Source organism: Dipodomys merriami, unplaced genomic scaffold (genome assembly GCF_024711535.1).
Source record: "Dipodomys merriami isolate MVZ:Mamm:240054 unplaced genomic scaffold, mDipMer1.0.p SCAF_5, whole genome shotgun sequence".
Classification (NCBI taxonomy): domain Eukaryota; kingdom Metazoa; phylum Chordata; class Mammalia; order Rodentia; family Heteromyidae; genus Dipodomys; species Dipodomys merriami.
The window spans coordinates 60,298,430-60,325,177 of record NW_027206068.1 but is presented as its reverse complement, the minus strand read 5'-3'; the positions used below and the strand labels follow the sequence as shown (position 1 = coordinate 60,325,177).

At 40.2% G+C, this 26,748-nt stretch overlaps 1 protein-coding gene and 1 long non-coding RNA gene across 3 annotated transcripts in view; one reads left to right on the top strand and one right to left on the bottom strand.

Annotated features, from left to right (window-relative positions):
• Positions 1–24,254, bottom strand: part of Ahcyl2 (adenosylhomocysteinase like 2) — a 158,329-nt gene extending 134,075 nt beyond the window's left edge. For both annotated transcript variants that reach the window (XM_069996729.1, XM_069996730.1), the window contains exon 1: positions 23,877–24,254. In XM_069996729.1, coding sequence (XP_069852830.1) covers positions 23,877–24,233 — 357 coding nt within the window. In that variant the 5' untranslated portion in view covers positions 24,234–24,254. The remainder of the gene's footprint in view (positions 1–23,876) is intronic.
• Positions 1,534–26,748, top strand: LOC138809784 (uncharacterized). Its single transcript, XR_011366944.1, has 3 exons — positions 1,534–1,676; positions 17,648–17,745; positions 26,666–26,748. It is a non-coding gene; the product is annotated as an uncharacterized lncRNA (long non-coding RNA).

Sequence of the window (26,748 nt, the reverse complement as noted above, 5' to 3'; positions counted from 1 at the left end):
TAAAGAATTCTTGAAGAGGAAAAAAAATGCTAAGTAGCAAGTAACTAGCTCCATTAAGATCAAAGTAGCCCACTAAAATCATGGAATGTAATGAGATGAGTATCCTCCAACCTAAGGATTAAGGAAGGGCTATCATTCTAGCCTAAGGTAAATCAACAGATAGTTCCTGGAACAACAGATCTTTAACTTTCCCAAGCCAGTAAGCCAAGGACTACAGGTTAAAAGTAACTCAATAAACCTTTCCTAACTTCTAGACAATGACTACCTGGTAGGAAGGTTCTCAGAAGGAACTTTTAGCGCTCCAAGCCTCTTATATGTCAATAAAAACTTGTTCTGGGATAAAAATGGTCATTCCCACTGTAAAGATGATCTGTTTTTAGTCTAGTTAAAATATATTCTTTTCCTAATAAACTTTATCACTTTTACTACATCTTGATTCTTGCCTGAATTTCTCCATGAAGGTCTGAATTGTTGTGCTAACTCTTCAGTAAGATTTCAAAAGATAGTCTTGTCCATATCACAACTTACTTTGAGTTCCTTTCGTAAATACTGCCCTACAATAGAGTCATTATTTCCACTTTTCTTTAACCAAGAGAAAAACAGGCTAACAGAAGTTTTTTAGCTAGCTCCAACATTATAACAATGATTAACCTGGAACTTTCCACTCACAAGCCCTTTGTTAAAAGTTTTAACAGGGTGGCAACAAACATACATGGCCTTAACTTAGAGACTTAGCCTCAATTTGACAATTACTTTGGCTTCTCTTTTATTACTCCCTTTTAATCAACAAATCTCTAAATCCACAAACAGTAAACCTGCATTAAAACTATAAACTGAGGCTGGCAATGTGGCTTAGTGGTAAGAGTGCTTGCTTGGCATCCATGAAGCCCTTGGTTTGACTCCTCAGTGCCACATAAACAGAAAAAGCCAGAAATGGCACTGTGGCTCAAGTGGTAGAGTGCTAGCCTTGAGCAAAAGAAGGTCAGGGACAGTGCCCAGGCCCTTAGTTCAAGCCCCAGGACTGGCAAAAAACAAAAACAAAAAACTGTTAACTATATAGAAAATTTTGTTTCTTAAACCTGAAAGACCAAAAAAAAGACCTAAGACTAAAAATTTGTCTCCCATGTGCTATTTAAGGAGTAACCTTGGTACTGGTTCCAGTTCCACCATAGGCCAGAACTTGGCCAGCACAATATCTCAGGTTCATACCAAATTACACCTAAGGAAACCTAATGGCTTCCTTTTTTGTATTAAAGATTTAGTGCAGAGTTGCAACAAATATCCAAAAAGCAGAGAGGAAAAGGTGGTGAAAAGAGGTTTTAATGTACATTAAAGAGAAACAAATGGGAGATTTTCTGTCTCATATACATATTAAAGCATGGAATTAGTTGGAATAGCAAAATGCTATTCTGCACGAGTTGTAAATATAATAAAGGAATGCCCGAACAAGTGCCCACGCTCTCAACTTCCTTCCCAAGGAGGCTCATTTACATTAGAATAGTTGCCAAGGTTACCTTAATTCCATCACAGCTCCTTTCTCCAGTTGCTAATCTGGAGCCTGGGTGGTACTAGTTAACAACCAAAATCCTTAATTGGGGCTAACTCAAAATCCAGCCTACTCAAAAGTTCATGACCTACAAAAGGATTTTGTCCTACCAACAAAAACTGCCAGAAAGGTAAGACTAGTGTTTCCTTACACTCTATTTTAGTGGAGATTTTATTGTAATTTCAGAGAACTCTCTGGGAGACAATATTTTTTTTATCTGCTTCAACCAGTTTCTTGTAAGGAAAGCAATATAAATAATAAATTTTACAAAGGGTAACGGATCAAAGGAGTGACTGACTGCTTGATTCCAAGTATTGAGTATTGTAGCCATTATACAAACCAACAGTCTCTCAGTATTATTTTCTGAGAAAGATAATACATAGTACTGGCTGGCTATACAAGTAGAATCCTAAATCGACTAATGAGGCTAGTATATTCTGTATTAAAGCAGCACTCAAACAAAACACAGAGTAACGGAAAAAGTGAAGAAGAAATAAAGCAAAACATTAAATTTAAAAGAGCAAGATTTCACAATGCTCCTACCTCTGCTTCACAAGTGCTGGGATTACATACACGTACCACCATATCCAGCCCAAACTCCTCATCAACAAATATTAAAATTTAATCATTACTAGATATTTTTCTTAAGTGGGTTTACATTAATACTTCATAAATTTCATTTTTATAAGTTTAGCTCATCAGTTTGATTTGCTTACATTTTCATGATTTTTAAAGTTATGTTTTTTTGTTTGTTTGTTTGTTTTCCCGGTCGTGGGGCCTGAATTCTGGCCCTGGGCACTGTCCCTCAGCTCTTCAACCCAAGGCTAGCACTCTACCACTCCAACCACAGCACCACTTCTGGCTTTTTCTGCTTATGTGGTGCTAAGGAATCAAGCCCAGGGCCTCATGCAAGCAAGGAAAGCACTCTACCACTGAGCCACCTTATGCTATTATCTAATCTTTATAGATTCAAAGCCAGATTCAAAGGCAGAAAAGTCCACAAGATTCCATCTCCAAAATAACCAGCAAAATACTAGGAGGTTTTTTTTTTAATCTTTTTGATTTTTACTCCATTGCACGTATTATTAAAAATGTAAATTTGCTGGGCACTAGTGGCTTGTGCCTATAATCCTAGCTACTAAGGAGGCTGAGATCTAAGGATCATAGTTCAAATCCAGCCTGTGAAAGTCTGTGAGGCTCTATCTCCAATTAACCACCAGAAAACTGGAAGTGGAGTTGTGGCGCAAAGTGGCGACAGCACCCAGGCCCAAGACCAATCCTCAAAAAAAAAAAAATTAATTAAATTTGAGCCAGGTGCTAGTGGCTCATGCCTATAACCCTAGCTACTCAAGAGGCTGAGATCTGAGGATCACAGTTCAAAGCCAGCCAAGGCAGTAAAGTCTGTGAAAAATCTTAATCTCGGAAATAAATTTTCATACTGGGTTAATAAAAAAAAAAAAAAATCTTAATCTCGGGCTGGGAAGGTGGCTCAGTGGTAGAGTGCTTGCCTTGCATGCTCGAGGCCCTGGGTTCGATTCCTCAGCACCACATAAGCAAAAAGAAAAAACCCGGAAGTGGCGCTGTGGCTCAAGTGGTAGAGCGCTAGTCTTGAGCTGAAGAGCTGAGGGACAGTGCCCAAGCCCAGAGTTCAGGCCCCATGACCGGAATTTAAAAAAAAAAATCTTAATCTCTAATTAACCAGCAAAAAGCCAAGAGTACAGTTGTAGCTCAAATAGTTGAGTGCTAGCCTTGAGCACAAAAGTTTAGAGACAGTTCTCGGGCCTGAGTTCAAGCTCTAGGACAGATGGACAGATGGAAGGACATGGATACACACACACACACACACACACACACACACACACACACACACACACACACACACACACACACACACACACACACACACACACACACACACACACACACACACACACACACACACACGAAATGTGGCTAGTGAAAATTCAGTTCAAAATATAAAAAGCAAACTATCTTGATTTTTATGCCAAATACATGTTAAAATAATTGTTGGATTTAGTTTCACATACATATACATATGTATGTGTATTCTCCTGACCCCTTTTTTTTTTGCACTGTTAGGGATAAACCCATGGTTTAATGTGTGCTACCATTATAACTGGAACTTTAGAATACCGTCTAAAGCTATTTCTTGGCTCAACCCCTGAATCCAGCTCCAACCATCTATAAAACATTTTTATTTAGATGTTATATAAATGTTTCAAACACAAGGTTACAAGAAAAATGGAACTAACGCTTATTCTGTAATACTTCACCTATTGCTAATATTATCTCAGCATGCTTTTGGTTAAAATACTGTAGAATAAGAATTCAAATTCGTGTATTTTCTTGTGTTTGACTTGACAAATCATAATATGCAGGAAAAATAACTATAAAAATTAGGCTTGGATGTGTAGTTGTGGCTCAAAGTAGTGGAGCACTAGCCTTGAGCAAAAAAGCTCAGGGACAATGCTCAGCTCTGAAGCTTTCATGGCCCAGGACTGCCAAAAAAACAAAACAACAACAACAACAACAACAAAAAACTAGGCTTGCTTCTTGTTTTTGTAATTCTGATTTTTTTTTTTTTACTCCTTTGAAAATTCATGATCATGAAAACCTGAAACACATTTTTAAAAATCTGCATTTTAATCCTTGTTCATTTCTTTTTCTTTTTTCTTTTCTTTTTTTTTTTTGGTTGTGGGGCTTGAACTCAGGACCTGGGCGTTGTTCCTCAGCTCTTCAGCTCAAGGCTTGCGTTCTACCACTTGAGCCACAGCACCAATTCCGGCTTTTTCTGCTTTTGTGGTGCTGAGGAAGCAAACCCCGGGCCTCTTGCATGCAAGGCAAGCACTCTACCACTGAGCCACCTTCCCAGCCCTCCCTGTTCATTTCTTTATTATAACCTACGACTGATAGAGAAACTAATGATTAGTCTTAGCCTGAGTGCTTAATGGCATTTAATGAACATTTTATTCAGCTTTTCCATTAGTAAACTAGAATTGTTTATCACAGTGTTAGTTTAAGAACTAATTCATACTTGTAAGTACTCTAAAAAAAGAGTATACTCTAAATACTCTGCTATATCTTGGCAAGGTCTTAACCTTCCTAGGATACCATTCTTTTTCTTCTCAAGATTAGAACAGAGTCAAGAGTGTGATTCTGAGTCCCAAAACAGTACCTGCCACATTTGCCTTCATTTTATACAAACAGACTTGTTGATAAGTCTCTTAGTCTTCAAGTAATTTCCATGATCTGATAAATACATAAAGAACAATTCTGAAGAAAAAGAGTATATCAAATGGTAAAATCTACAAAGCAAGTTTTAAGCCAAAAGAGTCTTAACTGGTTCAACCTGATGCTCTTGAATAAAAACCAATGTTGCTTTAGAACTGCCAAGTATCATCATGGTGATATATGCAGTGTTCTAATTGTTACTGTCTAGCCAGAGACACTAAAAACCCTTGGGCTCTTTCCAAGGCTTAATTATCAGTGCCATCCGACAGACTCTACCTAAGAGTATTATATACGAGAACTGAAAAAATACTCAAGTCTCCTTGGATTGTGACTGTAGCAAGGTTTATGTTCAAGCGACAGAGAGATAACTAGGTTGCTAAGAGAAGTATATTGTAAATAAATAGTTCATGTTTGAAGCTCAGCACTATAATAACAAACATTTATTAGGCAGTTATTATGCACCAACATTAATTTTATTCAAGAGCATACTTAGTCAACAAATGTAGCTATGCAACTAGGCAATGAACAGAGATTAAAATATACTACCCTAGGGAAGAAGAAAAAATTCTCACGTAATGATTTCTGGATATCTGCAAAGATCTTAAAGACCATGAAATTTATAAGCCACTAGAACAACTCAGAAGGCAGTGTGACAGGAAAATAATTTATAATCAGCTGTGTAGATTAGTGGATGTATCCAAACTGGCAATAATTATTTTTAGTTATTATTATCAAGCATTATGAGAAAACAAGTAACAATGTTATAGGCTAATAAGCTTGCTGAAACATCTCTTAAGGTTCAATGATAAAGTACAAGGTTTGGAGCCAAACCCTTCAGCTCATCTGATGAGCAAGTTCTAACTGTTCTCCAAGATGTGGCAAGGCCTAGTCAACAAAGCAAAAGGAAATGCCAAGTTACTTTATTCAAAGCAATCAAAAAAAAATCAGTTTTTTGGGCTGGGAATGTAGCTTAGTGGTAGAGTGTTTGCCTAGCAGGCATGAAGACCTGTGTTCAATTTCTCAGTACCACATAAACAAAAGAAGCTGGAAGTGGCACTGTGGCTCAAGTGGTAGAGTGCTAGCCTTGAGCAAAAGAAGCAGCTCAGGGACAGTGCACAGGCCCTGAGTTCAAGCCTCAGGACTAGAAAAAAAAATTCATTTTTATTAATCATTCACACACAAAAGTAAGTGCTGTCCCCTCTTCAAAAGAAATGCCATTTTAAGCCGGGCGCTGGTGGCTCACGCCTGTAATCCTAGCTACTCAGGAGGCTGAGATCTGAGGATCACGGTTCAAAGCCAGCCCGGGCAGGAGAGACCGTGAGACTCCTATCTCCAATAAACCACCAGAAAACCGGAAGTGGCGCTGTAGCTCAAGTGGTAGAGCGCTCGCCTTGAGCTGAAGAGCTGAGGGACAGCGCCCAGGCCCAGAGTTCAAGCCCCACGGCAGACCAAAAAAAAAAAAAAAAAAAAGAAATGCCATTTTATTAAACAGATGTCAACCATCCCTTTCTGACTAGCTATCTCAATGGTTATTTAGTTAACTGTTAAAATAGGTTCCTATAAAATTATTCAGTAAGTCATGACTAGTTAGGTCTAAAGTCTTAGAAATGAAATGAAAATAACTTAAGTGGCAGAAATATAGCACAAACTGTAAAGAAAAGTTGTTGTGCCGGGCACTGGTGGCTCACACCTGTAATCCTAGCTACGCAGGAGGCTGAGATCTGAGGATCACGGTTCAAAGCCAGCCTGGGCAGGAAAGTCCGTGAGACTCTTAGCTCCAATAAAAACCACTAGAAAACCGGAAGTGGCGTTGTGGCTCAAGCAATAGAGTGCTAGCCTTGAGCTGAAGAGCACAAGGACAGGGCCCAAGCCAAGAGTTCAAGCCCCACGACCAACCAAAAAAAAAAAAAGAAAGAAAGAAAAAAAGAAAAGTTGTTGTTTCCCACACACACACCCCTTACCCCCACACATATACACTCTAGGCTGTGTCTCTACCATTGAGTTACATCCCTCGACTCTCAAAATTTTTTAAATAAACTTATATGGGGTTGGGGGTGTGGTTTAATAATACAATATTTGCCTAGCATGTGCAAGGTACTAGATTAGATCCTCAGCACTGCAAAAAAAAGAGGGGGGGGGAATACACATGTAAAAAAATTATAAACTTGTTAATATTTAGGTTTAATTACTAAAAGGAAAATGGACAAAATTCTTTTTTGGAAGGAGTGGTGTCAGTCATGGGACTTGAACTTAGGGCCTGGATGCTGTCCCTGAGTTTTTTCGCTTAAGGCTAGTGCTCTACCACTTTGAGCCACAGCACTACTTCAGTGTTATGGTGGTTAATTGGAAGGAAGAGTCTCATAGACTTTCCTACCCAGGCTGGCTTTGAACCCCAATCCTCAGATATCAGCTTCCTGAGTTGCTAGGACTATACAGGCATGAAACACCAGTGCCAGCTAAAAAAAGTGTATTTAAACGGCAATTCCTACTCTGGAATGACTTGAAGACTTAGAGGATGAAATTTTACCCCATAATAAAATCAATTTACACATTAATCATTGTTCTCAAAAGTATCATAAGTTTGACTGATCATTCTTTAAATGTAAAAAGAATGTAATGGGTGGGGGGAGGGGGGAGGCTGGGAAGGGAGGTGAAGGGTAAACAAAGGAGGAGGCTGCAATGCTTGGTAAGAAATGTATGCATTATCCTGCCCATGTAATTGTAGCCCCTCTGTACAGTATGTTCTCAAATAAAATTAAATTAAATTAAAAAAAAAAAAAAAAGAAAAAAGAATGTAAGATCCTAACAATACAGTGAACAAGAAAGATATGGCATGAACCCTTGTGGAACTTTCAATCTAGGAATAAAGCATATAACCAAAGTATCAGAAATAAACTGCACTATTCTCATCCATAAGAGGAGAAGGATTTGGCCTATGACAAATGAAACAATAGAATTAGACTATAAAATAAACTATCTGTACAAACGCAAACACATATATTTTGAGAAAATATCAAATTCTCTCCAGAGAAAGAAAATTATAACTAGCTTTTAAGGCATCAAAAGTGCAAAGGTGGACTGGACTTTGGTGGGTCACGCCTGTTATCCTAGCTACTCAGGAGGCTGAGATCTGAGGAATATAGTTCAAAGCCAGCTGGGGCAAGAAAGTCTATGAGACTCTTATCTCCAATAAACCATCAGAAAACCAGAAATGGCTCTGTAGCTCAAGTGGTAGAGTGCTAGCTTTGAGCAGAAGAGCTGAGAGACAGCACCCAGGCCCAGAGTTCAAGCACCATGACTGACCAAAAATAAATAAATAAATAAAGACAGAAAAGGTGGGCTGAGAATGTGGCTTGGTGGTACAGTGCTTGCCCAGCATGCATAAAGCCCTGTGTTCAATTCCTCAGTACCATATACACAGAAAAAGCCAGAAGTGGCTTTCAGCACAAGGAAGCTCAGGACAGCACCCAGGCCCTGAGTTTAAGCCCCACAACTGACCAAAAAAAAAAAAAGCCAAGGTTTCAATAAAGTACAGATTCTTGCCTTATATTTAAACATGCAAGTTATAGATTGACGATGTAGATCACTAAAATGCACTGGGATATAATAAATGATATAGGATTCTAGATATACAGTGAGACCAGAAGAGTTATACTCTTAGGAGAGAAACACAAAGGCACAATGCCCAAGTGCCTCTTCATATTTATGTAAAGTAATATATATACTGACATAAACCCTAAAATATGGAAACAAGAGACATCTATTTTTCCCCTTTAGTTTTTAATTTTTGATGATTCTGTCTTCTTTACCTATGTATGATATATTCAAGTGTAAATGTTCAGAAGGGTTGGGAGAAGGATACAAAACTGGAGGAAAAAAGGGTGAAAAATGCAGCAGTGGAGCTCACTGGACAGTCATGAAAGTGAACTATACAACTCATGGGTGGAGGTGGGATGGAGGAACTGGGAAAGAATGAGGGAACTGAAGACACCGTACAAAAAGAAAACATAGGGCTTGGAAGGTGGCTCAGTGGTCCGGTGCTTGCCTTGCATGCATGAGGCTCTGGGTTTGATTCCTCAGCACCATATAAGCACTCAAGGCTAGCACTCTATAACATTATATAACATTATAAAGAATATATTAGAGACAAAGAGAGTGATAGAAGTGATGAGACTGACTGGAATATATTGTAAATATGTATGGTGATGTAACCAAGAAATCCTCCTCTATATAACTTACGTAAAGAAATTTTTAAAATTAGGAACAGTGTGCTCTATTGCTATCGTCTAACATTGTATTTAATGATGAAAGAGTATTTTTTCCCTAAAATTAGGAATAAGGTAAGAGTGTCTTCTCTCAGCACTTCTTTTTCTTTACTTTCTTTTTTTTTTTTTTTTTTTTTTTGTCGGTCGTGGGGCTTGAACTCTGGGCCTGGGCGTTGTCCCTCAGCTCTTCAGCTCAAGGCAAGCGCTCTACCACTTGAGCTACAGCGCCACTTCCGGTTTTCTGGTGGTTTATTGGAGATAGGAGTCTCACGGTCTCTCCTGCCCGGGCTGGCTTTGAACTGCGATCCTCAGATCTCAGCCTCCTGAGTAGCTAGGATTACAGGCGTGAGCCACCAGCGTCCAGCTTACTTTCTTTTCTTGATGCCAGTAATAGAGTTTGAACTCAGAGCCTCCCACTCTCTTGACTTTTCACTCAAGGTTGGCACTCACTTGAAACACACCTCTTCTTCCCCTTTCACCACTTCTATTCAAAATTGTATTAGAGGATCTAGACAATACAATACAGAAAGAAAAAGGGAATTAAAGGCATATAGATGTATCTAATTAAGACATATATATGAAAAATAAAACTGTCATTTGAAGATGACATAATCCTGTAGAAATTTCCAAGAATCTCCAAAGAGCTAAGAGTAATAAACAAGTTTAAAAGAATACAAGTTTAGCAGAATACAAGTCTGTCATATATTAACTGTAATCAAACAATTACATTTAGGTATGTATCCAACAGAAATAAAAACAGAAAATCATATAAATATGTATATGCCAGGGCTCATACCAGCCTAATTGATACCAGAAAGCAGAAACATACCAACAGATAGATTGATAAACAGAATGTGGTACATACAATGGTTTATTATTCAGTCTTTAAAAGGAATGAAATTCTGATACATGCTAGAACAGATTACTGAAATTGAAAACACTATGTATGATTCTCCTTTACCTAGAATAGGCAAACTCATTGACAGAAAGTAGAATAGAGGTTTTCAGAGTATGGGAAGAAATATAATCCAATCTACTTAGGAGGCTGAGATCTGAGGATCAAAGTTCAAAGCCAGGGCCGGAATATGGCTTAGTGGCAGAGTGCTTGCCTAACAAGCATAAAGCTCTAGCCAGAAATGGCATTGTGGCTCAGGTGGTAGAGTACTAGCCTGGAGCAAAAAAAGCTCAGGGACAGTGCCCAGGCCCTGAGTTCAAGCCCTATGACTGGCCAAAAAGACAAAAAATTAAAAGCTACCTAAACAGGAAAGTCTATCAGACTCTGATATCCAATTAACCAGCAAAAAGCTGGAAATAGAGCTGTGGCTGTAATGGTAGAGAGTCAGTCTTGAGTAAAAAGGCCACAAGACAGTGCCCCTATGCTCTGAGTTCAAACTCCAGTACTGACACAAAAAATAAAATAAAATAAATATATCTTAGTGGTTGAGTGTTTGCTTAGCATTTGTAAAGCCTTAAGTTCAATTTCAACACTGAATCTTTTTAAAGAAAAATTTGCAAAATGATAGTAATTGTTATATTGAATAGTAAAGTACAATTCTCTTTTCCATGTGTTTCAATTTTTTTTAATTCAAAAACAGGCTTCTAGTGAAATAAACATGTACTAAGCAGCAAGAGAAAAACATTTACCTTTCTGGAATCCACACTTGAGAAACTATTCTAATGCCTCTGGCATCTATCCTAGTGTGACAGAAACCTTCACGAATGTATGCATGCACATAAGCATGCTGCCCAAGTTAAGTTTCCTCTTTCCTAACAAGATGCTTCTCAAAAAATGCTGCTAGAAGCACTTAAAAAACTTGCAATATGGCTTCCAATGATCTATCAACCAACATAAACCAATGACGCAGTCCACGTTGCTGTAGTTCAAAAAAGTTTACTACTAATTTCTCTGAGTCATGCTTAAGGTTTATGCAAATCTACTATGAATACAAACCGATGAATGACCCAACATGGTAAAAAAAATTATAACTTTGACTTTTCATACAATCTTCCCTCTACATTCACTCATAGAGGACATCATGCAAGTTCTTTCCCATTGTTGCAATGTTTCTAGAGCTTCCAACTCCAGGCAGATTTATGTGACTTAGATACCACCATGGGAAAGTATGAATTAGCTTCAAGGGAACCTAAGCATGGAACAGTGTTTAACCAATGCAAGCTCCTGAGAGACAAAAAGAGGAGAATGACTTCCTCTCCAAGCCCAGGAACAGGCCGTCCTAGACAGATAAATTGGCTTTGTAGTATTCACCAGTCCACAGCTTAGTGATGGCCATGCTGTTTTTACTTCATTTTCTTGCTCAGTTTTAAGTACATTAAAGAGAATACTGGTTCCTTCTCAAAATAACTACAGAGAACACTACTCTGGTTCCATAAAAAAAAAATCTCCATTTTAAGTATTACTTGTTAGATATTATTGTGGGCGAGAAGTCCTCAGGGAACATGTGGGAAATCTGTAAGGGTCTATATAAGGGACTTTGTGGAGACATATTGTTCTCTCTGTAAATATGGAATCTATATGGGGGGTGGAGGGACTGAGCAAAGATTCTTGGGGAGTTCTGATGTGTGTGTGTGTCTGTATGTGTCTAACTCTTTGTATACTTAAAAGTCTTAGAAGGAATATTAGCTGGGTGCCAGTAGCTCACCCTATAATCCTAGCTGCTCAGAAGGCTGAAATCTGAGGATGGTAATTCAATGCCAGGCTGGGCAGGAAAGTTTATGAGACTCTTACCTCCAATTAACCACCAGAAAAGCCAGAAGTTGAGCTGTGGCTCAAGTGGTAGAACACTAGCCTTGAGCACAAAAGCTCAGAGACAGCACCCAGGCTTTAAGTTCAAGCCCCAGGAGAGACACAAAACAAAACCAAAAAAAAAAGGAAAAGAAAAGAAAAGGTATATTGTAAGTTTCCACCCTTCCACAAAACCTAAAATAATTTACTGGTCTCTCTACTCTAAACTTTTACAAAACAAGAAATTAGACAAACTGCTAAAACTAAGATCTAGTCAACAATGAGCAAAACTTGGCAGGTAGGTATATGCTAGTACAGAATCAGAGTTGCCTTTCTTCCAGTTGATGACAAAAAATAGCAAGGATCACTGTGAACAACAAGGATCTAAATGACTGCAAGCTTAACACACTGCCTCTAAGTATTATGAGACCTCAAAGCTATATTTTCCAGAGTGGTTTGTTTTTTTTATTTTGTTTTTTTTTGGTCATGGGGTTTGAACTCTGGACCTGGGCACTGTCCCTCAGCTCTTCAGCTTAAGGCTAGCACTCTGCCACTTTGAGCCACAGTGCCACTTTTGGTTTTCTGGTGGTTTATTGGAGATAAGAGTTTCAGGGACTTTACTGCCCAGGCTGGGCTTTGAATTGTGATCCTCAGATCTCAGCCTCCTGCATAGCTAGGTCAGAACCACCAGCGCCCAGCAAGTGTTCTTTTACTGTCAAGGAAGTTTATTAGGTCACCTTGATATTGTACCAAAAGTAAGAGCTACCATTTTAAGTATGAGACTCCTATGAGTTTTGTTTGTATGAGCAGTTCTAAAAGGTATGACTTCTTAATATACTAAAAATGTGAATTTCTGAACTTTTACTACTAGAATCAGGAAACTTCAAAAAGGTTCTGCTATACTAGTTGGGTTGACCACCAACTAGTTTTCCTAAGGTAATAAAACTCAAGTTCAATGCTGACCTCAACTATAATCCCTGCTTTCAGTATTTCTCACATCAAACTAGATTACATTTATTTCCACATTTCATCCTTTACCCTCTCCTTGAGGACAGTATCTTGTCACTGAATTCAAAGTGCAGTACCAAGAAAAAAAGAAAGAAGAAAAGGAGAGAAAGAGGGAAGGAATAAATAACTCATTATAAGCACAAAATTAGTGACAGTAGAGTCTTAATGTCATTCTTTTTTTTTTTTGGGGGGGGGTCCGGTTGTGGGCCTGAACTCTGGTCCTGGGCACTGTCCCTCAGCTCTTCAGCTCAAGGCTAGCGCTTTACCACTTGAGCCACAGCACCACTTCCGGCTTTTTTCTTTTTGCTTATGTGGTGCTGAGGAATCGAACCTAGGGCCTCAGCATGCAAGACAAGCGCTCTACCACTGAGCCACCTTCCCAGCCCTTAATGTCATTCTTGAGCTAATAAGCACACTCTTCAATCACTATTACATTTGAGCTAATAAATTAGTTTAGAAGGGCAATATAAAGGATAAGAAAAAATAGAAAAGTAAAATATTACATTTTGTTTGGGGGTATTAGTGCTATTTTATACTGCAAACAGTCTGGATCTTCTATTACAAGCAAAAATAAATTCCAGACGGATTGAAAACCAAAATATAATAATCCCAATCACAAACATAGTTGAGGGCTGGGAAGGTGGCTCAGTGGTAGAGAGCCTGTCTTGCATGCATGAGGCTCTGGGTTCGATTCCTTAGCACCATATAAGCAGAAAAAGCTGGAAGTGGTGCTATGGCTCAAGTGGTAGAGCGCTAGCCTTGAGCTGAAGAGCTGAGGGACATACCCATGTCCAGAGTTCAGGGCCCACGACCAACCAAAAAAAAAAAAAAATTGAATAAAATACACTTTATAAACTTGAAGTAGAATGGTCATCTAAGATGGAAAATTTTGGGCTGGGAAGGTGGCTCAGTGGTAGAGTGCTTGCCTTGCATGCATGAGGCCCTGGGTTCCATTCCTCAGCACCACATAAGCAGAAAAAGCTGGAAGTGGCACTGTGGCTCAAGTGGTAGAGTGCTACCTTTAAGCTGAAGAATTGAGGTACAGCGCCCAGACCCAGCATTCAGGTCCCACAACTGACAAAAAAAAAAAAAAAAAAAGATGGAAAATATTTAAGCCAAAAAGGAAAAAGCTGATAAACTTGACTAACAACAACTTTTAAAAAATATAATGACAAGTCAACAGGCAGCAGAGTAGGGGATCTAGGATGTAGCACAATGGGACAACATCTGTCTAGCACCTGTCTAGTAAGGCCCTGAGTTTGTTATTTTTTTTAAGCAAAATAGGAAACATTATTTGCAATATATATATAAATATAAATATATATATATATATATATATATATATATATATATATATATATATATAAAGAATTAAGTCTTCTTGCATGCATGAGGCCCTGGGTTCGATTCCTCAGCACCACATAAGCAAAAAGAAAAAAGTCGGAAGTGGCGCTGTGGCTCAAGTGGAAGAGCACTAGCCTTGAGCTGAAGAGCTGAGGGACAGCGCCCAGAGTTCAGGCCTCACGACTGGACCCCCCCCCAAAAAAAGAATTAAGTCTTCCTACAAGCCAAAAAAGATAGTCCACTAGAAGGGCAGACATTTTTATCAATTTTGTTCACTGCTGCCCTCAGGACCTGGCACATAGTAGTCACTCCATTAGTAATTTGTTAATGGCTATGAATAAGCAATTACAAGAAAAAGAACATAAACTTCTGAAAAATGCATGAAAAAATTCTAACAACCTCATTACAAGCAGAAGAACACAAATCAAAAGACCAATAGAAGATTTTCTCCACTACAGATTTTGTGAGAAATTTACAATAAATTTCTGTGTGGTGGCACATACCTGTAACCCCACAGCTTGAGAAGCATAAACAGAAATTTGGAATTTAAGGCCACAGTAGGCTACATAGCAGGGTCCAAGGCTAGCTTGGGGTTACATAGGGCTGACTTGGGCTGACTCAAAATAAAAAGTGGAAGAAAATACAATATTATTAAAGATATGAAGAAAGTGTCTTGTACATAGCAGACACATAAAATGGAAATTTTTAGAAAACCGCAAGTGGCACTGTTGCTCAAGTGGTATAGCACCAGCCTTGAGCTGAAGAGCTGAGGGGCAGTGCCCAGGCCCAGAGTTCAAGCCCCATAACCGACAAAAAAAAAAAAAAAAAAAAAGCTTTGCATAAAATGGAATTTTTTTGGTTTTGCATTTTTGTTTTTGTTTTTTTGAGCCATAGCACCACTTCTGGTTTTATGTTTTATTGGAGATAAGACTCTCACTGCCCAGGCTGGCTTTGAACTGGGATCCTCAGATCTCAGCCTCCTGAGTAGCTAGGATTACAGGCATGAGTCACCAATGTCTGGCTTAATATGGAATTTTTTTATAGGAATACCATTAAGACAGAGTTAGGAGCTAGAAATATTGCTAAATGGTAGAATGCTAGCAAGTATGATGCCAAGTCCAAATCCCAGTAAAGCAATAAAGGAAAAAAACACCAAAAATATGGATATGAATAGCTAGTCTAGCATAATAGTATATAATCCAGGCACCCAGGAGGCAAAGCAAAGGGATCACAAATTAAAAGTGATGGTAAGATCCTATCTCAAAAAAAAAAATTAAGTTATTTTGCAAGAACATACCCAAAAGCCGAGTGCTGGTGGCTCATACCTATAATCCTAGCTACTTAAGAGGCTGAAAACTGAGGATCGAGGTTCAAAGCCAGCCTGGACAGAAAAAGTCCATAAGACTCAACTTCAAAAAAAAAAAGGCCAGAAGTAGAAATGTAGCTCAAGTGATAGCATGCCATCCATGAGCAAAAATATCCAAGCAAGATCATGACTTGAGTTCAAGCTCTCATACTGGTACAAATATATATATATATATATATATATATATATATATATATATATATATATATATATATATAATTTTTTAAATATTTTTAGATCCTAGCACTAGTGGTTCACAACTGTGCTGTGGCTCAAAGTGGTACAGTGCTAGCCTTGAGTCAAAGTGTTCAGGGAAAGTGACTAGGCTCCAAGTTCAAGACTCATTACTGACAAAAAAAAAAAAAAATAAGTTTATATATATTAGAGGCTACTTAATTCAATGGTAGAATGTTTAGGTTAGCATGCCCAAGGCTGTAGGTTCAATCTCCTTGCACCAAATAAAAAAAAAATGAAAACAGACGTGTCAACTGATACAAGAAAGCAAAAATATATTTTTTTTAGAATTAGATAAACTAAAAAATTCAGTTTTAGCCAGGCATTGGTGGCTTATGCCTGTGATCTTAGCTACTCAGGAAGATAAGATCTGAGGATCAAGGTTCAATACCAGCCCAGGCAGGAATGTCTGTGAGACTCTTATCATCAATTACCCACCAGAAAACTGGAAGTGAGCTGTGGCACAAAGTGATAGAGCATTAGCCTTGAGCAGAAAAGTTCCAGGACAGCGACCAGACCTTGAGTTCAAACCTTACAAGTGACAAAAAGCAAAACAAAACAAAACAAAAAAAATCCAGTTTTAAAGGCTGTTAAATGGAGCAAAGTGGAAGACTAATTACCTAGTATACACAAGCTTCTGGGTTCACTCCTCAGTACAGAGGGGTAAGGATTGGTTTTAGAAATAAAATTGTTGTGTTTTATTACATATAGACAGCTGTATATACATAATATTGACATTCAGAAGAAGAGTCTTAGCTAAAGGAACAATTTTTAAAGTTGTTGACATGTAGATGATACTTAAAGGGATAAGATGGTGTGAGTGACTTGAGAAAACATATGAAAAGACCAGAAGACCAGGGCTGGGAATGTGGCTTAGTAGCAGAGTACTTGCCCAGCATGTATGAAGCCAGGAATTTGATTCCTCAATTCCACCTACACAGAAAAAGCTGGAAGTGGTGCTGTGGCTCAAGTGGTGGTAGAGTACTAGCAGCTCAGGGACAATGTCCAGGCCCCTGAGTTCAAGCCCCAGGACTGGGGGGTGAGGGGGTGTGTATGGTGGGGGGACGACAAAGACAACCAAAGAGGGAAAACTGAGGCAGAGCCAGAAAAATTCAGTAGAAACTAGAAATATCAGCAAAGGAGGAAAATATTTCATAAGGAATCAGTACTACAGGCTGCTAAAAAGTCTAATATGAGAAATGTAAAAAGAGAACACAATGTCTTCCAATCTGATGGACATTAGTAACTTGAAGCAAGGGGGTTTTGTTTTGGACAGAATGTTATAATAGGAGTGGTTTAAGGAGTTCATAGAGGAAAAAAGTACGTCTATCAAGTATAGAAAACCCCTTAGAGGAATGGGATGTAGATCAGTGGCAAAGCTCTTGCCTAGCAAGTGCAAGGTCCTGGGTTCAATCCCCAGAATCAAAAGAAAAGACAAAAAAATACAGTTGAAATCCCCCTCAAAAAAAAGAAAACCTGCCGGGCGCTGGTGGCTCACGCCTGTAATCCTAGCTACTCAAGAGGCTGAGATCTGAGGATCGCGGTTCAAAGCCAGCCCGGGCAAGAAAGACCGTGAGACTCCTATCTCCAATAAACCACCAGAAAACCGGAAGTGGCGCTGTAGCTCAAGTGGTAGAGCGCTTGCCTTGAGCTGAAGAGCTGAGGGACAACGCCCAGGCCCAGAGTTCAAGCCCCACGACCGACAAAAAAAAAAAAAAAAAAAAAAGAAAACCTTTTTAGAAAGTCTGGCCATGGGGGAAAAAATACAAAGACAGGACAGTAACAAGATGAAGGATATCACCAAAGGGGAGATAGCAGAACAACTGAATACTGAAGGATAGGATCTAACAGAAAGGGAAAAATAACAAAAAAACATTTTTATTTCACAGGAGAATGTGATTACAGCAACTGTGGGAGAACTAGCCTTTGGAGAAAAGAAGACAGAAAAAGATGAGTCCCAGATGCACAAAGATTTGTAGATGAAGAGGTACAAAGAAAAGGAAATTCTCATTTGGTAGCTTCTGCTTTTTTTTTTTTTTTTTTTTTTTTTTTTTTTTTTTTGGTCCGGTCGTGGGGCCTGAACTCTGGGCCTGGGCGCTGTCCTTCAGCTCTTCAGCTCAAGGCTAGCACTCTACTACTTGAGCCACAGCGCCACTTCCGGCTTTTTTCTTTTTGCTTATGTGGGGCTGAGGAATCGAACCCAGGGCCTCGAGCACGCAAGGCAAGCGCTCTACCACTGAGCCACCTTCCCAGCCCCAGCTTCTGCTTTTAAAATGAAGCACAAGGCTTAAAGGAAAAACCACGTAGCTGGGAACCAGTAGCTCATGCTACTATCCTACTACTCAGGGGGCTGTGATCTGAGAATTGAGGTTCAAAGTCAGCCAGGGCAGGAAAGTCCATGAGACTCTTATCTACAATTAACCAGTAAAAAGCTTGAAGTGGAGCTGTGGCTCAAGTGGTAGAACACTGTCCTTGAGCACAAAACCCCAGAGACAGTGACTAGGTAGGGCCTGAGTTCACACCCCAGGACAGGCATTAAAAAAAAAAAAAAAAGAGCCAGGTACTGGTGGCTCATGAATATAATCTTAGTTACTCAGAAGGCTGAGAGCTGAGGGTCACTGTTCAAAGCAAGCCTCAGCAGGAAAGTCCATGAGAGCCTTATCCTAATTAACCACCGGAAAACCAAAAGTGGAGCTGTAGCCCTGAGTTCAAGCCCCAAGACCAAGCAAAACACACACACACACACACACACACACACACACACACACACACACACACACACACACACACACACACACACACACACACACACACACACACACACACACAAATAAATATGAGAACTTAGAAATACAGTCTGAAATAGTCACTTGCAGTGGGAAAGTGAACTTACTAGGAAAATGTGTAACATCAAGGGACCATGCTGATTATACACATAAGGTGATTATGGATTCATAGTCATGATAATCTGCCTAGCTTTCCAATTTTCTCTATCTACTCTCAAATTGATGAGCACAGGTCAACTAAGGTCAACAACTAGGATCAACTAGTGTATTATTCAGAGTTCTACAAGCAGCAGAAGTCAACTTCAACTAAAATAACAGACTAAAAAAAATCACAGCAAGAATATGAGGTAGCTTCCAGGATGGAGACTCTGTTTCAAGGATATTAACGAAAAACACCATTGAAAATAACAGCATTGGCTGGGAAGGTGGCTCAGTGGTAGAGCACTTGCCTTGCATGCCTGGGTTTGATTCCTCAACACCACATAAGCAAAAAGAAAAAAGCTGGAAGTGGCGCTATAGCTCAAGTGGTAGAGCGCTAGCTAGCCTTGAGCTGAAGAGCTGAGGGACAGCACCCAGGCCCAGTGTTCAGACCCCACGACCAGACCAAAAAAAGAAAGAAAGAAAGAAAGAAAATAACAGCATTAGTTTGGTAAATATGTAAATAGCCAAATGAGATGCCATGAGATACATGGGGATTTGCTGATAATGGGGGCAAATGTTAGAAACAATATCATGTCAGGGTATGAGAGACAGAATCATTTGAAAGAATGAGAGTAGGAAAGGAACTAAGTATTAAGAAGATAATGCAGAACAGGATGAAAAGTAATGAATAAAGTAAACAAAAATGTAAGCCATGATGATTTATGCCTCCTTGTAGAAGAAGGTAGATCCTGAGATCCAAAGAGTTACACACAACAGTCTTAGCAGAAGCTTAAGCAGACTTCATATGAGCGTTTGGTCATAGCAGTAGAAGATTGGCAGTGTTAAAAAATTTTGCACTGTTGCTATGAGCCATGTTTCATCTCACTGATCCCAAAGGTATCACAGATTGGCAAAGCCTCGGGCAAGGTTAATTACTCTCTTTAAGCCTATATTTTCTCAACTGAAAAATAAAGATAAAACTACTCATCTGATAAAAGTTATGAGGAAACCAGATGCAGTGGCTCACACCTATAATCCTAGCTACTTACTTAGGAGGCTGAGATCTGAGGATCGTGGTTCAAAGCCAGCCTAGGTAGGGAAGTCTGAGACACTTACCTGCAATTAACCCCTAGAAAAATGAAAGAGGAGAAAGATTTGTCATCTTTATTTAGATCCCCATGTCCAATTCAGTGTATAATGGGTAATCTGTTTATTTCATGGTAGCTTTCCTTTTTTTTCCCCTGGATCTTGAAATGTTTCTGTGAAAACATTCTTCACCTCTTCTAATTTGACAATTCTTTTAAGTTCTACATTTGCAAAATTTCTCCCATCTTCTTCCTAAAGCTTTGAATCACTCTCCTTACTTGCTTTTTCAGATGACCTAAGCCTTAGCCAGACTGGCACACCTTAAAAAGTTCACTTGGATTTCTGGTAGGAGGCCAAAAGCCCTGCATCTATGAGACTGGAAAAAAAAATGCCTAGCATTCAGGCTACGGAAACAGATAGATAATAGGTTTAAGCACTACCTCAAAACACTTTTTAGATATATAACCTTGGACAAGGCATTTATTCTCTTTGTCCCATACTTCCTCATCTGTATATATATATATATATATATATATATATATATATATATATATCAGAGTGTTTTTGTCAGGATTACAGAGATACCTATGACAATTCCTGGCACACAAAAGGCCAATTAATGGTAACTATTATTAGGGGCCAATTGCCAATTGCCTTACTGAATTCTGCCAAGCTGTACTTTTCTAATTGGCAACAAAGTTATGCTGCTCCCACATTCCCATGTCTAAATCCAAAACACTTTATTTCAGTAATCTATAATTAATCTAATCAAAAGCTTAAACAACTCAGGGCAAGAAAGCACTAACATGGCCCAACTCATTCTCTTCTGAAAGCAACAAAGCAAGGGCAAGTTAGATATGTTTGCCAAGAGAAATAACGGAGTCTCTTTGAACACAGTCATTGCCCATAGTGATCAAGCACAGATTAGTTTAGTTCTTTGGTTAGCAGACATACTGTTAGAAAGATTTAACTTTTTGTGCCTTGTTTTCTCTGCTGTGTCTGACATTCCTAGTACCCACTTACAAGAACACAGGGAAAAATCCTCTCAGCTATTACCAATTTCACTGTGAAACGTATGTTTCCATTTCACAAATTACATCTTTAGAGAGTTTTGGTTTGTTGAGTTCACTTAAGGTAGATTTATGAAGAAGAACATTAAATATAACCATAATGATAAGATCTGGCCCCAAAGCACCACAAGTTACAGGATAAAGGCAGGTGCCAAAGATGGAAAGTGCCTGAGTAATATGAACACCATATGTTCATTTTTATTAACTTCTATACTTGGGAATTTGGGCTCTTATAAAAAGTTCATTTCCCTTGTGTCACTGTGCACTGTGCACAGTAAGAAAACCAAGGAAACTGATGACAAACACATGATTGGAATAAGAGAAAACAAATAGAAATATGATTGAACATAAGTGTTTGTACATGACATTTATTTTTTTTAAAGCAACAGTCACTGGTTACAGAGTCAAAGGCAACTGTTTTAATCCTAATGTTGCCAGTCTCTCCACATAGCTTAATTAAAGCAGAAGGGAGTCAATGCCAGAATGATTATTTAAATTGAAAATCTAAGAATCAACAAACTGAAATATCACAGTGCAGTTTCTTAGTGAAGTGACCTTTCACTTGGGAAAAGAAAAGCAGTCTTATTTTCATTTCACCAGTTCTATTATTAGGAAATTAAAAGATTTTTGTCCCCATAAAAGTGGCTCACAATCAGATATGATGTTGCATACGTATAATCCCACCACTCTGGAGGCTGACTTAGGATTTTAAGTGAGTTCAACTCAGGCCAAGATCCTTTCTTTAAAGAAAAAAAAAAGTTTCCACAATGTCCATGCTTATGTCATACGCTTCAGGCTTGCCCAGAACCTCACTTGATTAACTTTCAGCCAAGAAATTGTTTCTTGGTGCAATTAACATTGTAAGACAAGCTCAGCCCTGTCTTCCATAGCCTTGAGGCTGCTGAGTAAATCTAGAATCATAAAACATACATTTTGATACTGAAAATACAGGAAGGAGGTGGTTCAGCAACAAGAAAGATAGCCAAGAAGAAAAATACTCTGATGTGGTGGCCTGAAATTTCCTAACTTCTTTATATAGAATCTATTGAACTATGTGTACCTTTCAGAATTCACAGTAGCATGCACTTAAGCCCTAACAGAATAAAGATCAATATTTCTTAATAGTAACTATCATCTCTTAAGTCCCTGTCATAAGTGACAAGTTCAATGCAAAGACTTTCACAAATATTTCTAATCCTTAATCATATTTAGTATATTCATTTTGCAGAAGAAACTGACTTGTAGAACTTGGAAATTACTCAAAACCTGGGGGTACCAGAACTCAAACCCAGGTCTGCCAGACTATAAACTCCATGCTACAAAAGAAATTTGTTATACATTTTTTCCCTCAAAAAATCTAATCAAATTACTGATTTTAAAAAAAAAAAGAAGAACAAACTTTTTTGTTGTTGTTCCAGTTCTGGAGCTTATACTCAGGGCCTGGGTGCTGTCCCTGAGCTGCTTTTGGTCAAGGCTAGCACTCTACCACTTGAGCCACAGCTCTACTTTTGCCTTTTTGGTAGTTAATTGGAGATAAGAGTCTCACAGACTTTTTCTTGCCTGGGCTGGCTTCAAATGGTCATTCTTGGATCTCAGCCTCCTGAATAACTTGGATTACAGGCGTGACCCACCAGTGCCTGGCTAAGAAAATGATTCTTAATCACAAGAAAAAGATTTGGCCAGCAAGTCACCATCACCAGTCAGAAATATTCTTCAGATTCCCAGCTCATATCAAGGTACTTCTGGCAGGAGTGTCCACACTGCCTCTTTGAACTATAATTCTTCCCAGAATTTTAATATGGCAAACGACAAAGGACATGTCCTGAAGCATTATTATAGTCTTGCCTCTGATATAATTTTTTACTCTATTTGGGTAGTTGGAATGAAAAGGTTATCTATAATACCTTAATTATCTGGCAATTACAAGAAAATGTTTGGCTGCATCCAAGATTCCAATTAAGCTAATATGACCTACATAGTTCACACCCCATACTGCTGTTCTGACAGAATAAAATCCTTCACAAAAATATTTTAAAAAACTGTGTTCATATTGTGCCTAGGAAATTAGACAATCCATATCTGTCCTTCCAATACCTTTTTCCTGTGTTGGTTTAGAGCAGAGGAGGGAGGGAGGGGAAGAGAGAGAGACAGAAGGTGGGGGATCATGTAGCCAATGCCCAAGGAATACAGGAGTATTAATACAACTGGTTGCCCTTACTCTTTAGTATCCTGAGGCCTCAAAATTGTATGAAAGAAGCGGGCAGCTAAGACAAAAAGCCCCACAACAATCACTTTCCCAACAGTAGCAGTATTTCTTTCTAACATTCTCAGATCCTAATAAAGGAACCAAAACAAATCATTCTCTTCATATACAATGGAATAATCCTGGTGACAAACTACTGATCAGAGGACAAACTTCTTAAAATTAAAAAGAATTTCCCTGTCTCCCTTGTACAATCCAAGAGGATGCACGAATATGACAGTAGCTGGAAAGGAAGGACACGGCATCAGTGCTGCTCAATGGAAGCGGTGGGCCACGAGAAGGCAGAAGTCATCATCTGTACAGAAAGCCAGACAACTCCGAGGATTTCAATGCAAACTAAAACTACTGCTTATTCGTTCTCCAAGTAAAAGAGATCTTTCCACCCTTGTCGCTGGGTGAACACGAGAGAACTGCGAGACCATCGGGGTCTCCTTCTTGAATAGTCTGGAAAATAACACGCCGGGGGGTGGGGGTGGGGGTGGGGGAGACGGGAGCGTAGTATGAGAAGCCTCTCTTCAGCCTGTCTATTCCAAGTAGTAGAGGCGAGCGCTACCTCCATGTTATGCATAGCCAAGTGCGTCTGTGCTACCTGGAGTCTCAGCTTCCCGGCACCGGGCGCCGTGTGGCGGCAGGTCCGAGGGTGGGTTTAAGAGCAGAGGTGGTCTCTGCTCTTCTGATCAAAAAGGAGGGCGTGGAGGGAGGTGCGGTCATGCCTAGAGTATCTGCGGCTCCCCTCCCTCGCTTCCTCTGAAAGGCAGCCCGGCCCCAGTACCTTCTTGACCGTGCGCGGCGCCTCGGAGACGGTGCCGTCGGGGCTGATCAGGGCCTCGCCACCGTCGCGGTGCCGCTGGTGCTGATGATGCGGGTCGCTCCGTTTCATGGCCGACGCCTGAGGCACCTTCCCGGCCGCAGGGCTGAGAGCCGCGGCGGGCCCCGAGCCAGGGGCCGGGGGCCGCTCGGCGGCGGGAGTTGGAGCCTCGGGATCTCCGCCGCCCGCTGCGGGGGCCATGGCGCTCAGGGCCGCCGTGCTCAGTCCTAGCTGGGGCTCCGGCTCGGATGGACTCAGGTCCTTCAGCTCCACCTCCGGCACCTTGGCGGCAGCCGCTGCTGACACAACCTGCACCGACATCACCACCTCTGCTGCAGCCGCCGGCACAGACTCCAGCTCGGGCTCGGCCCCGCCTCCTGCTTCCCTTCCTCTTCCCTCCCCCATTCCCCCACTCCGCCCCTCCATCGCCTCCGCTCCCACCCCCTTCCTCCACCCGCCCGCCCGCCCGCCCACCGGCCTGCAGCCAGCCCCGGGCCCTCCAGCTCCGCCCCGCCTCTAGTCAGACTCCCTCGCGAGGTGCCACGGAACCTGTAGTGCGCTTGCTCCCGGCCGCACGCACCGAGAAGACTACGGGACCTCAGCTCCCGACGTGCTCGATGTGGTAGGACGCGGAGCCTTCTGGGAGTTGTAGTTCCTTCCTCTTCCGGAAAGTAGGGTTTCGTTACGAAGGAGTACCAAGGATGGCGACTAACGGAAAGAAGGGAAGGACGACTGACGCGACCGAGAGGACGAGGGGGAGAAAATTCTTCCGAGGACTTTCGGCTTCCGGGGAGGGAATGCCGGAAACCCCAGAGAAAGTGAAGGGGGTTATGAATGACTCCTCCTGACAGCTTGAATTTCCTCTTGGGGCTGCGCGCGCGTCAGCGATCACGTGGGCGGCATTTAAAGGAAAAGCGCCACGTCACGTGAGGAGAGCGCGGGCTCCAGGCTTGAGGGTTTACTTTTCCTTCCCGACTTCCAGAATGTCAGTGGCTCACTATTTGGGAGAAAGAAAATAGTGCTTGGCTGTGGTGGCGATTTCTAGCATATTCTAGGTTTGGAAGCTTAAAAACAAATCCCCCCAAAAGTTAGTCCACTAGGAGGGAATTTCACTGCTGAGAAAATAACACAGTGCTCTAAATAAGGCCAAATCTTTTGACCTATTATGTCTATGGAAGCAATCTGAGATTAGTTACATAAGTAACATAGCAAAAAATCCAAATAATGATTTTCCTAAGTGATACATTTGGGTGATTTACTTTCTTTGAATCTTTCTATAGTCTTTATTTTTTTTTACAATTTTACATTTAGAGTCCAAGTTCAAAGGCATATGTGGAAGTTTTATTTTTTAAAAAAACAAGTTATTTTGCGGGGTATGGTGGAACACTCCTGTAATCCTATCACTAGAGGGGGAGAGGTGGTAACTTCAGGAGGATATTGAGTTCAAGGCCAGCCTATTCTATATCGAGACAACCTACACAAAATAGTGGAATAGTTAGACTTGAAGAATTGTTTCCCCCCCCCCCCCCGTACAGTATTTTCACAATTTAAAAAAGAAAGAATTGTTTCCCAAGAACTTTTTAGTGATAACTGGAAGAATGATGTTGATAAATAAATAAATAAACTAATCTGAGGATCTTGGTTTGAAGCCAGCCAAAGCAGGAAAATCCGTGAGAATTGTATCTTCAATTAACTGCCCCCCCCCAAAAAAAATTGGAAATAGAGATGTCACTGAAGTAGTAGAAAGCTAGCCTTGAGCAAAAAAGCTTAGGGACAACACTTGAGCACTGAGTTCAAGTTGCAGGATACACACACACACACAAATAAACATATATATATATATATATATATATATATATATATATAAAATAGTAATAATAAACTAAAAAGCAGGAGACCAAATTACACATAGATTTTATATAGCTGGGTACCTGTGGTCCACACTGAAATCCCAGCTACTCAAGAGCTGAGATATTAGGATTACAGTTTGAAGACAGTCCTGGCAGACAAATCTGAGAGACTGTTATTCCAATTAGTCACCAAAAAACTAGAAGTAGAGCTGTGTCTCAGGTGGTAAAGTACCAGCCTTGAGCAAAAAAAAGCCAAGCCAGAGCATGAGGCCCTGAGTTCAAGCCCAGAACACACACACACACACACACACACACACACACACACACACACACACACACACACACACACACACACACGACTATTAAAAGGAGGAAAATTACATTAAAATGCCATTAGCTTTTATAGTATTATGAAATAGTTTTTTTCCCATCTATTTTCAGAGAAATGGAGGCAAAGAGAATCTTACAATTTATGGCTATTAAGATAGTGATAGTGAGCCAGGTGCTGGTGATTCATGCCTGTAATTCTAGCTACTCAGGAGGCTGAGATCTGAGGATCATAGTTCGAAGCCAGCCCAGGCTGGAAAGTTCCTGAGACTCTTCTCCATTTAACCACCAGAAAACCAGAAGCAATATTGTGGCTCAAAGTGGTAAAGCACTAGCCTTGAGCAAAAGAAGCTCAGGGACAGTACCTAGACCCTGAGTTCACGCCCCAGGACTGGCAAAGAAGGAGGAGGAGGAGAAGGAGGAGAGAAGAGCTTCTTAAGCTTTCTTTTCACATTATGGCTTTTAGAATTTCCTTCCTGTTACAGAGAAGCAGCCCAGAGTTCTACCCTCCAGCTGTCAGGTCCTAAATTAACAGCTTTATAACTGATTTTCTTTCTTTCCCCCCTAATACTCAAGGGAGCTCAGCCACCTGGTATACACAGGCGCTCCTAGGCAGCAGCTGCCTACCTGGACTGCCCCTAGAACTGATTGCTAAGGAG